General features: G+C 45.5%; 1 protein-coding gene across 1 annotated transcript in view; it reads right to left on the bottom strand.

Annotated features, from left to right (window-relative positions):
* LOC126162937 (guanylate cyclase 32E) overlaps window positions 1–12,580 on the bottom strand; it is a 935,168-nt gene that overhangs the window by 208,212 nt on the left and 714,376 nt on the right. The window contains exon 13 of the mRNA XM_049919769.1: window positions 10,532–10,636. Coding sequence (XP_049775726.1) covers window positions 10,532–10,636 — 105 coding nt within the window. The remainder of the gene's footprint in view (window positions 1–10,531; window positions 10,637–12,580) is intronic.

The following is a 12,580-nucleotide window of genomic DNA, read 5'->3' on the forward strand; positions in this document are numbered from 1 at the left end:
TCTGATGTTCGCATAAGGGAACAGATTTTGAAACTAGTCAATCCCTCCCTTCAACAAGTGATAGACATATTGGATCGGCAAGACAAACTTGACTTTGCTCAGGAATCATTTGAAACTTCACCAGCTGTGTGTCACATTAACCGGCCCGCCGGGCGAGCTGCACGGAAATGCAGTGAAATCATGCCCGAGGTGTGCTACTAGACGTTCGCGTGAGAATTGCCCGTCACGCCAAGCTATTTGCTTTTTATGTAATAAAAAAGGACATGTTCAAAGTGTTTGCCAGAAAAAGCTTAGATCGGACACTAACAACCATTCCAGGCCCTTTGCTTCGCGCCGGAATCGACCCAAGGACACTCAGGCTCGTGAACCTTCGCCCGTGGACATTCATGTAGTTAATTCCACACCGTACAGTGCTACTCTCTCTAACAGTGACTGTGTTCGTCCCACAAAAAGTGTGCGTCGACATCGACGGAAAACCCGTCCAGTCGCAAGTGCTTCTGTCCCAGAAACAGTTCACGTTGCACGAGCCAGTCGCTCTTGTCGTCAGCAGGACAATAATCTTTTTGTAGACTTGCTCGATACCGGAGCTGCAGTTTCATTACTCAATCACGACACGTACAAACAACTGGGCGCACCTCCGTTGCGTGCTGCAAATGTTCAGCTTACTAGTTATTCAGGACAGAATATCCCTGTTTTCGGACAGTGCAGCCTTCTTGCAACATACAAGGGACAAACAAAACTTGTGTCTTTTTACGTTCTTCGTTCTTCTTCTGCGGTGAACTTGTTTGGTTTAGATTTATTTCAGTTGTTTAACTTGTCTATCGTAAATCAGGTCCTAACAGTGAATCAGACTGTGCCTTCAGCCAGTGTTTCTCGTCTATGTGAAGAATTTGCAGACATTTTTGCACCGAGTCTTGGTTGCGCTAAGAACTATGACGCACATTTGGAACTAAAAGTCAACGCGCAACCGAAATTTTTCAGAGCGCGCAATGTTCCCCACGCATTGCGTGATGAGGTCGCACGAACATTAAACGATTTAGAATCACAAGGTGTAATTGAACGTGTGCAGGCTTCTCTCTGGGCCTCACCCTTAGTAATTTTGCCAAAACCTTCCGGAAAGCTGAGACTTTGTGTGGACTTCAAGGCAACAGTGAATCCACAACTTGTGACTGCAACTTTTCCTTTACCCCGCCCGGAAGATCTTTTTGACCAACTGTGCCCGGGGCAACATTTTTCCAAGTTGGACCTAGCTGATGCGTACTTGCAAATACCGGTGGACGAAGAATCCCAGCGCGTATTGGTGGTTAACACGCATCTTGGTTTGTACCGATTCAAAAGACTACCATTCGGGTGTGCATCCGCCCCTGCATTGTTTCAGCAATATCTGCAAACTGTTTGTGCGTCGGTCCTACTGCAGCAAACTATCTGGACATCGGAATGCGAACGCGCCTTTCACCAGTTGCAATCGGCGTTGCTTTCAACTACTTGCCTTACGCCATTCGATCCCCAGAAACCCCTTTTGTTGATGGTGGATGCATCGGATTTCGGGATCGGTGCTGTGCTTGCGCACAAAGATGGTTCGCATGATCGCCCTATTGCCTTTGCGTCCAAATTGCTGCCGTCTGCGCAAAGAAATTATTCCCAGATAGAGAAAGAAGCTTTGGCTCTCGTATTTGGTGTTACCAAGTTTCATGATTTCTTGTATGGTCGTCACTTTACCATCATCACAGACCACAAATCTTTGACATCGCTTTTTCATCCGAACAAGCCTGTACCTCCACGTACAGCGCAGAAATTCATTCGATGGTCTATTTTCCTCTCGCAGTACCGCTACGATATCTTGTATCGGTCCACTGCTAAGCACGGAAACGCCGATGCGTTGTCCCGTTTGCCTGTTGCTGAGGATAGAGCATTCGATTCTTCCGAACTTGCTTGCATGTTCATTGATGCGGAAACTGATGATGTGGTCGAATCGTTTCCGATTGATTTTCGTCGTGTAGCTGCAGCCACAGCTGCTGATCCTGTCCTTGCTACCGTTTTGCGTTTTGTTGCTACGCAATGGCCTTTGTCAAAGTCACGGATCGAGGATCCGTTGGTTCGCCGATTTTTTTCTCACAGGGAGAGACTTTTGTACGATGTGGTGTTTTGTTGTTGCGTTCTGATAATGATCAGTCTAGGGTCGTGGTCCCACGTTCATTACAGTCCTCTGTCTTAAAGCTTCTCCATCAAGGACATTGGGGTGCAGTGCGAACGAAACAACTTGCTCGTCAGCACTGTACTTGGTTCGGAATCGATGTTGCGATTAGGAATATGTGCTCTTCTTGCATGGCGTGTGCCGAACAACAATCCGCGCCACCGCGGAAATTCTTTGCATGGCCAAAAGCCACTTTCCCTTGGCAACGCTTGCACATCGATTTTGCTGGTCCCTTCTGGAATGCTCGATGGTTGGTTGTTGTCGATTCCTTCAGTAATTTTCCTTTTGTTGTCCGGATGTCTTCCACGACGTCATCTGCCACAATCCAAGCGTTGTCTGCTCTCTTTTGCATTGAAAGTCTTCCACAGACTATTGTTTCCGACAATGGCCCACAATTCATGTTCGCAGAATTTCAGTCATTCTGCAAGGCCGATGGTATTCAACATCTGACATCCGCGCCGTTTTCGCCTCAGTCCAACGGTGCCGCTGAAAGTTTGGTCCGGACTTTCAAGTCACAGATGTTGAAGTTGAAAGAGTCGCGTTCTCGGGAGGACGCGTTGTTGCTCTTTTTGTCCTCGTATCGCTCTCAGCCCCGGGATGGTCGCTCGCCAGCTGAGTTACTCCATGGTCGTCCTCATCGAACCTTGATGTCTTTGCTGCATCCGCCGCATCAGGTTCCTGTGCAGCGGCAGACTCCTGCTTTTGCTCCAGGCGACGTTGTATTCTATCGCAACTATCGCGGTTCACGGCGTTGGCTCGCAGGGCGCATTCTTCGCTGCCTCGGCCGCGCGATGTATCTGGTTTTGGGGGCCTCTGGTGAGGTGCGTCGGCATCTCAATCAGCTGCGCCTCTGTCGTCGCACGGGTTCTGCCGCTCCCCGTCTGCTTTCAGCGACGGTGCCGTCCGGTCAGCGCCCTGGGGACCCATCTCCTGGCTCGCCTCATCCCCAGGTGTTACCGACGATGCCTTCCATTTTGCCCCATGACGACGCGCCGCCGCCGCCGCCGCCGCCGCCGCCTGTTCTCCCGCCGGCGCCGCCCGCAGTGGACGCTTCGCTGCAGCCGCCAAGCGCCTCCCTGGGTCACGCGCCGCCGATCGCTTCCCGTGACCAGCTGTCCTCCGCCATGGAACTCATGTCCGCTCCGGACCACATGGCGTCATCGCGTGTCGGATACCCCGACGCAATGGAGGTCGACCCTTCGGCCCCTCCTGTCTCTTTACGGGCGCATACACCGCATGTTGACGTGCACCCTGGACTAGGTTTTCAGGCGTTTCCTAGCTCCCCTCGGACCGAATGGCCGGGTGCGGGTGGCACAGCCTCGCCTGTTGTTATGCTCCCCACCTCATCGCATACGTCAACATGGGGCCCTCCCCACGGCGGGCGGAAGCCTTATAACACGACCGTTCGCCGATTTGCGGGGGAGGAATGTGGTGTCACCGCCAGACACCACACTTGCTAGGTGGTAGATTTAAATCGGCCGCGGTCCATTAGTACATGTCGGACCCGCGTGTCGCCACTGTCAGTAATTGCAGACCGAGCGCCACCACACGGCAGGTCTAGAGAGACGTACTAGGACTCGCCCAGTTGTACGGACGACTTTGCTAGCGACTACACTGACGAAGCCTTTCTCTCATTTGCCGAGAGATAGTTAGAATAGCCTTCAGCTAAGTCCATGGCTACGACCTAGCAAGGCGCCATTAACCATTTCAAGAGAGAGTCTCACTTGTATCATCCAGAATGCTGTATACAAATGATGGATTAAAGTTAAGTATTCCAGCAGCTACTTACTTTTCTTTATAGCATTCATTACGTACCCTGTTTCAGACCTAGCGCCACCTGCGTGAGTTGACGCGTGCATTTCGGCCTCCTCTTGCAACACAGTGTTGGCTCTTCTGCAAACACTACACGTAGTATGAGAAAATTTGAATGGATATTTTTGAACAGTATAACTGTGTAGTACTCTCTGAAATCATCAGTTTATCTCTTGGATGTAAGTGTCTCTTAAAAAAGATTCTAGATAAGACAAACTCAAAGTGATGAAATAAGAGAATGGTTACTTTTGAAATACTCACAATAAAGGTTTACCGATCAACACGTTGGAGTACGTCCATATTTACGGTCACTAATTAATTTAGTATTCGATCTATGCGCTATTAGAAGATAATGTACACATCAAAAAAAGGTTTGCACCTACTCGGTTCCTAGAGTTCCGGAACCTATACAGAAAATAGGAATAAAGATCAACGTAAACATCATTTCGGCCCTGTTCATTGCCCATAAAAACCATACATTGCATGTTGTACCACCATACAGCGAGAACTTCAGAAGTAGTGGTCCAGATTGTTGTACATCTCTAATACCCAGTAGCACGTCCTCTTGCATTGATGCATGCCTATATTCGTTGTGGCATACCATCCATAATTTCATCAAGGCACTGTTGATCCAGACTGTCCCACTCCTCAACGGCGATTCGGCGTAGATCCCTCAGAGTGGTTGGTGAGTCACATCGTCCATAAAGAGCTCTTTCCAATATATCACAGGCATGTTCGATAGGGTTCATGTCTGGAGAACATGCTGGCCACTCTAGTCGAGCGAAGTTATCTTGAAACAAGTCATTCACAAGATGTGCACGATGGGGGCGCGAATTGTCGTCCATGAAGACGAATGCCTCGCAAATATGGTGCCGATATGGTTGCACTATCGGTCGGAGAATGCCATTCACGTATTGTACAGCCGTCACGGAGCCTTCCATGACCACCAGCGGCGTACGTGGGCCCCACATAATGGCGCGCCAAGACAGCAGGGAGCCTCGACCTTGCTGCACTCGCTGGACAGTGTGTCTAAGGCGTTCAGCCTGACTGTATTGCATTAAGACACGTCTCCGACGATAGTCTGGTTGAAGGCATATGCGACACTCATCAGTGGAAGCTGTCCATTCGGCATGTTGTTGGGCCCATCCGCACCGCGCTGAATGGTATCGTGGTTGCAAAGATGGACCCCGCCATCGACGTCGGGAGTGAAGTTGTGCATCATGCAGCCTACTGCGCTCAGTTTGAGTCGTAACACGACGTACTGTGGCTACACGTAAAGCATTATTCAACATGGTGGCGTTGCTGTCAGGGTTCCTCCGAGCCATAATCCGTAGGTAGCGATCAGCCACTGCAGTAGTAGCCCTTGGGCGGCCTGAGCGAGGCATATCATCGACAGTTTCTGCCTCTCTGTATCTCCTCCATGCCGGAACAACATCGCTTAGGCTCACTCCGAGATGCCTGGACACTTCTCTTGTTGAGTGCCCTTCCTGGCACAAAGTAACAAGGCGGGCGCGATCGAACCGCGGTATTGACCGTCTAGGCATGGTTGAATTACAGACAACAAGAGCCGTGTACCTCCTTCCTGGTGGAATGACTGGAACTGATCGGCTGTCAGACCCCCTCCGTCGAATGGACACTGTTCATGCATGGTTGTTTACATCTTTGGGCGGGTTTGGTTCAAATGGCTCTGAGCACTATGCGACTTAACTTCTGAGGTCATCAGTCGCCTAGAACTTAGAACTAATTAAACCTAACTAACCTAAGGACATCACACACATCCATGCCCGAGGCAGAATTGGAACCTGCGACCGTAGCGGTCGCTCGGCTCCAGACTGTAGCGCCTAGAACCGCACGGCCACTCCGGCCGGCTTGGGCGGGTTTAGTGACATCTCTGAACAGTCAAAGGGACTATGTCTGTGATACAACATCCACAGTCAATGTCGACCTTCAGGAATTCTGGGAACCGGGGTGTTGCAAAACTTTCACTAGTAACTGTACGCATACATTATTTGAGGAGCCCGGAAACTGTTTACTGTTGCCAAAAGACCTGTTGTTTAAGATCTGGCGCATATTGGGTGTATGAGAAATAGGTTATTTCTGCTCCCAGTGCTGAACATTAATTGTTTCTCTCCCTCCTCTTCCATGATATAATGAGTAATGCATCACTCGATGAATGGATTAAGTTGAAGAACGTGCTATTTATAAGAGGGTAAACAAAGTATAAAAAGTTGGATAGCGCTTGGTGTTAATTTCTTTTCTTTTTATGAAAGATCTTTGGAGCCAAGCCTATGATGAGGTGTGAAAGTAGCCGACCCCTTCAGAGAAATGCGTAGGTTATACATAACACAGCACAGTTGATAAGACGTCCAAGATGAAATTGATATGTTTCGTTTAATAACCTGACGTATCTACAGCAGCTACAGAGCACGCTGTTAATGCGTTGCCTGATTTATTAGTAACACGATATTAAAAATATTTTGTGTGAAGCCTACTGTCTTAGGACGCTACCAAATGGCTCTGACCTTCCTGATCAAAAGAAATGTAATTCTGGTAGTGGCTGAAGTAAATTATGTAGCATCTAAATCACCTCGTCTGAAAATTGGTTCTAACATTAGGATGATTCGCTATCTCAAAGGACTGGCAGCCCTCTCTAATTATTTTACGCTTCACTGAAGTGTTCCAGATGAATAGCCGGATGAACGACTGCGGTATGACGTGTTATAGCTTTGAAATTCTGGATATAAACTGTTTACAAGAGGTTTGAACTGCTACGTCACAAATTATTTTCGTGTAGTGCGAGAGTTACTTGGCTAAGAATAATGTCTGAGAAAGGTCAGATCACATTAACATTTTTTTTTTCAGAAATAGCATGGAGTCTTTACTATCACAATGTCTGAAAATATTGTCTAAAATTTTCTACATTACGGTCCACTAGGTACCTGTAAGTCGTACATTTAGCGATAACATTTGTCCTGAGTTGTCTAAAATGGAAAATGTGCAATTAAATCTGTTGTTACCGTACCACCTGGGATGTTAGTAGCGTCAGTAAAATTTGTAAGCTTCATAAAGTTACTTATGCATCATGATACTCGTCTACGCACCTACTCAGCATCTTATTATGACTGACACTTCGGCAGTTACTTCTGACCACACTCTGTTTATCATAAATTGGCAAGTCGTACAATGCTTCGGTTAAACTGTAAGTACGGACTTAACTAGTAGTGTGCGTACTCAATGAAGGTGAGTAGGAAAACCATTCTACTTCGTTTGTGCACAGCTAGGGAAGTATTTGGTTGTTCAGGACATTCAGCAGGATGATAACATCATTATTTTTCACACAAATAATCTGTTTTCCCCATTCTCTACTATACCGCTCAACAGATAATGGAAAGAAACGAACACACCCATCCACCCACCCACCCAAACACACACACACACACACACACACACACACACACACACGCAGAGAGAGAGAGAGAGAGAGAGAGACGCGCGGGCGTGAGCTGACACATGTCGTTGCACAATATTATCATTGCGATACTAGACGTAGTTAGTTATACGGGAGTGTCAGGAGAAATTGAATTGCTCCCTAAGTTCAGTATGGAAGTTTCTTTGCTTAATAGTTATCATTTTTGGTCCTGGAACCAGTTTAATGTTCATAGAAGGCCAAACTGTACACGCAATGCAGAGTTCTTGCTAACTTATTTGAGAGTCGTCAGATTTATCAGAATACACATCGGAGCTCTCTCCTTACCTCTGTAATAGAAGTAATAGAGAGAATTGCCGGATAGAGGAAAATAACAAAAACATTATAGCGAAACTGTTGAGGTAATAAACCGTGCCGGATATTTTCAGAACAAAGATTTTGTCCGCGTAGTTAACTATTTCCTTTTATGATAATATAACAATATGTGGGAAATAAAGAGAATTCTCGCTAGTGGTATAATCCTCTAGCCCGTAGGTCAGCCTATGCAAAATATTCAGTATTAACATGTAACTGCAATCAGAACAAAGACAGTTGACACGATGGCCACTGGCTGGAGAGAACAGGTTTTTGTGATTTTTGTTGCAAGAAAATAAAGAATGAGAATTAGTGACTTATACTCCGTTGACGATGTGTCACTTTTTTAAAGAAAAAAACCTTCATAAGTAGTTGAAGTATACCTGTACTACTTCAGTTCATTGTGCTTTCATTTAATTATGTGACACGAGTATTTCCGTCTTGTTTGATAAATTCTGATTGGTTCTCGCCTTTTGTAAGGTCCAGTGTCTTTGTCATGGGACCAGAATATTCCAGTTTAAACCACAGGAGTAGAAAAATATATCAGAAATTTGTAAGTTGCAGCGATGTAAGTAACATCTTTACTTTTTTTTACCGTTACTGGTGCCTTCTTTTCATTATGTATGATATCTGTAGCTATAGACTTTCCTGCGTTTTTCAGTCTTATTTTCTCCTTTTGTTCTATCTTTTCTCTCTCTGTAGATCACTCTCTCTTCATTTTTGTTTCTCTTTAAATAGTTAAGTAGTGTAATCTAGTGCTGGCGTTTGAGGCTGTACAGAAAGCTATTTTGAAATAAGGAACAACTTGATCAATAATCTACGGATTTTAACAATAAATAAATATTTTGAAATACACCCTGTAGTAGCTTCCAAGGTGATATGTTAAAACAGCATCTCATTAATGAATAAAAAATTAATATTCATAATTACATTGTGGTTATTAGAAATACAGAGTGGTCCAAAAAATTTATCCACTGTTTAAAAGTTCATAACTGGCAAACTAATTGACGGAGTTGACTCATCTTTGGTAGTGTAATGGTTTGTAGTTCCGGCAATCGCCACGCAAGCGTTGTATTGAATTGTTTTGTTTTGTCAGATGACAGTCGCCAGATAATGTTTTGTTCTTAGTTTGCATCTGGTTACTCGATTCAACATGGCTGGCGTAAGGCTTGCATTCGTTGAAAGGAAGTCAGTTTCGAAGTGGTATTTTATGTACGAAAAAATTAATGAGGTTCAACGGCAATGGCGAAATGAGTATCAAACAGAGCCACCGACACGTTTAACGATTCGTCGCATTCGAGACAAATTTGAAGCCGAAGGCTGTGTTAAAGATGTATACAAACAACGATCTGGACGACCTGTAACAGTACCAAGTCCAGCCAACTCCCGTCGTGTATTACAACAATTCACTCGGTCACCACAGAAGTCCATGAGACAGTGTGCCCGAGAAACTGGAGTGAGTCGCTCAAGTGTTCGGCGAATTTTGAAGACAACAAACTGGAAGTTATACAACACACGATTGCTACACGCAATGAACGAGGACGACCCAGATCGTAGACTGGAGTACTGCGAGTGGTTTACTAACATAGTGCCAACGATGAAGAGTTTGCAAAGATGATTGTGTGGTCCGATGAGGCACAGTTCTAACTCAATGGTACAGTAAATCGCCACAATTGCATCTACTGGGCCGCCGAAAATCCGAACGTCCATGTAGACAAAGCCGTGAATTTGCCAGGAGTAAATGTGCAGTGTGGGTTGTCTTACCGGGGCTTGATTGGGCCATTCTTCTTTAACGGCACAGTTACCGGCGAGGTGTACCTTCAGAAGCTTCAGACATCCTTTTTACCTGCTATCCGAGACTTGTATGGGGACAGAAGAGTTTACTTTCAACAAGATGATGCCCCAGCCCGCTACCAAAATCGTGTTAGGGAGTATCTCGACGAAAATCTACCAGGAAGATGGATAGGCCGTAGATGTGCTGTGGAGTATCCACCACGTTACCCAGACCAAACTCCTCTGGACTTTTACCTGTGGGGAACACTAAAGGACGTCGTTTATCGACAAACGCCACGCACATTGCATGAACTTCGAGAATCCATCGTACATTCATGTGCAAATATTCAACTGAACACGTTGAAGTCAGTAGTTCGTGCTGCAGTTCGGCGGCATCCCTTGTGTGTGGATGTTAATGGTGACCATTCGAACACCTACATTGACATCTTTAAATTGGACTTTAAGTTACACTTTCATCAAAAATGAGACAACTCCGTCGATTAGTATGCAAGTTACGGACTTTTAAACAGTGGATACATTTTTTTGGACCCCTCTGTATAAGCAATTATAAGTGGTGTTCCTTTCTAAAGTTTGCGTTATGATGGAAAATTTTGTAATTTATTTTATGTCTCTTTTGCACTGTTGGTGTTACCTTTAAACCTGTTCTGGTCTCATATCACAATGAGTGCACTTTTACCAATGGTACATTTTTTGCACGAAGACAAAAGGTTACTAACAGCAGCAGGTAGCCACATGCGAGAAGAAAGAATGGCAAGTAATTAAAATTACAGGAACTTTTAACAGGCAGGAGAAGAGATTGATGGATTGACGAGGTAATCTATCAGCATTCTCTTACATTCAGGGTCAGATTACATAAACGCTGTCTACTTTGCACACCTTCTATGTGATACTCTATACTGTTATATACTGGTAAAGTATTGTCCAAATATATTTGTGGTGTCGCTGCTGACCTTGAGACTTCCTCTTGCACAGTACTCGGTGACGATGCAGATGTTTGGCGGGTCGGTGCACGCCCCGATGAAAGCGTTCAGGTTGTCGTGTCGCAGGTCCCTCATCTGTCAACAGTGAACGGCAAAACAAGCCCATCACTGTCACTTCTTTGCTATACATCCTAGAGACTCAATACAATGAACACGTCATAGAAGCTAAACTTACACAGTATTCACTCACTGAAAGTTGTTGGCTGTATATCGCATGCAAATATAAGTTTTGGAAACAGGCGGAAAAATAAACACATACAATCTGACAGCCAAGTTCAGTTATGTGGCATTTACTAACACGATAACTAGTCATCTTTGCGAAAAGCATTTGGTGAAGTTATTTTACATTACTGGCCATTAAAATTGTTGCACCAAGAAGAAATGAAGATGATAAACGGGTATCCATTGGACAAATATATTATACTAGAACTGACATGTGATTACATTTCCGCGCAATTTGGGTGCATAGATCCTGAGAAATCAGTACCCAGAACCACAACCTCTGGCCGTAATAACGGCCTTGATACGCCTGGGGATTGAGTCAAAGAGAGCTTGGACGCCGTGTACAGGTACAGCTGCCCATGCAGCTTCAACACGATACCATAGTACATCAAGAGTAGTGACTGGTGTATTGTGACGAGCCAGTTGCTCGGCCACCACCAGACGTTTTCAATTGGTGAGAGATCTGGAGAATGTGCTGGCCAGGGCAGCAGTCGAACATTTTCTGTATCCAGAAAGGCCAGTACAGGACCTGCAACATGCGGTCGTACATTATCCTGCTGAAATGTAGGCTTTTGCAGGGATCGAATGAAGGGTAGACCCACGGGTCGTAACACATCTGAAACATAACGTCCACTATTCAAAGTGTCGTCAACAAGAGGTGGCCGAGACGTGTAACCAATGGCACCACATACAATCACGCCAGGTGATACGCCAGTATGGCGATGACGAATACACCCTTCCAATGTGCGTTCATCGCGATGTCGCCAAACACGGATGCGACCATCATGATGGTGTAAACAGAACTTGGATTCATCCGAAAAAATGACGTTTTGTCATTCGTGCACTCAGGTTCGTCGTTGAGTACACCATCGCAGGCGCTCCTGTCTGTGATGCAGCGTCAAGGGTAACCGCAGCCATGGTCTCCGTGCTGATAGTCCATTCTGCTGTAAACGTCGTCGAACTGTTCGTGCAGGTGGTTGTTGTCTTGCAAATGTTCCCATCTGTTGAATCAGGGATCGAGAAGTGGCTGCACGATCCGTTACAGCCATGCGGATAAGATGCCTGTCACCTCAACTGCTAGTGATACGAGGCCGTTGGGATCCAGCACGGCATTTCGTATTACCCTCCTGAACTCGCCGATTCCATATTCTGCTAATAGTCACTGGATCTCGACCAACGCTTGCAGAAATTACACGATACGATAAACCGCAATTGCGATAGGGTACAATCCGACCTTTATCAAAGTCGGAAACGTGATGGTACGCATTTCTCCTCCTTACACGAGGCGTCACAATAACGTTTCACCAGGGAACTCTGGTCCACTGCTGCTTGTGTATGAAAAATCGGTTGGAAACTTTCCTCATGTCAGCATGTTGCAGGTGTCTTCACTGACGCCAACCTTGTGTGAATGCTCTGAAAAGCTAATCATTTGCATATCACAGCATCTTCTTCCTGTCGGTTAAATTTCGCGTATGTAGCACGTGATCTTTGTGGTGTAGCAATTTTAATGGCCAGTAGTGTAGTTTTAAATGCGTAGAGAGCCGCCGCAAACAATATAAATTTCAAAATTTTATCACACTGATCGTCTTTGGATGGATTGTAGCTTCTCTTTACTTTACTTATATTGGTGTACAGTTTCAGATATGAAACTGTTATCAAATGCATGCCTGAAATACAACTCACTATTTTGTTACACCGATACTTACTCCAGACATATGTTAGGGAATGAGCTCAGAGTCGAAACTGTACTGTTCCACTACTTCATCCAGTTACACAAAGTGTGGTAAACAGTTTTAT

Source organism: Schistocerca cancellata, chromosome 1 (genome assembly GCF_023864275.1).
Source record: "Schistocerca cancellata isolate TAMUIC-IGC-003103 chromosome 1, iqSchCanc2.1, whole genome shotgun sequence".
In the NCBI taxonomy this organism is placed as follows: domain Eukaryota; kingdom Metazoa; phylum Arthropoda; class Insecta; order Orthoptera; family Acrididae; genus Schistocerca; species Schistocerca cancellata.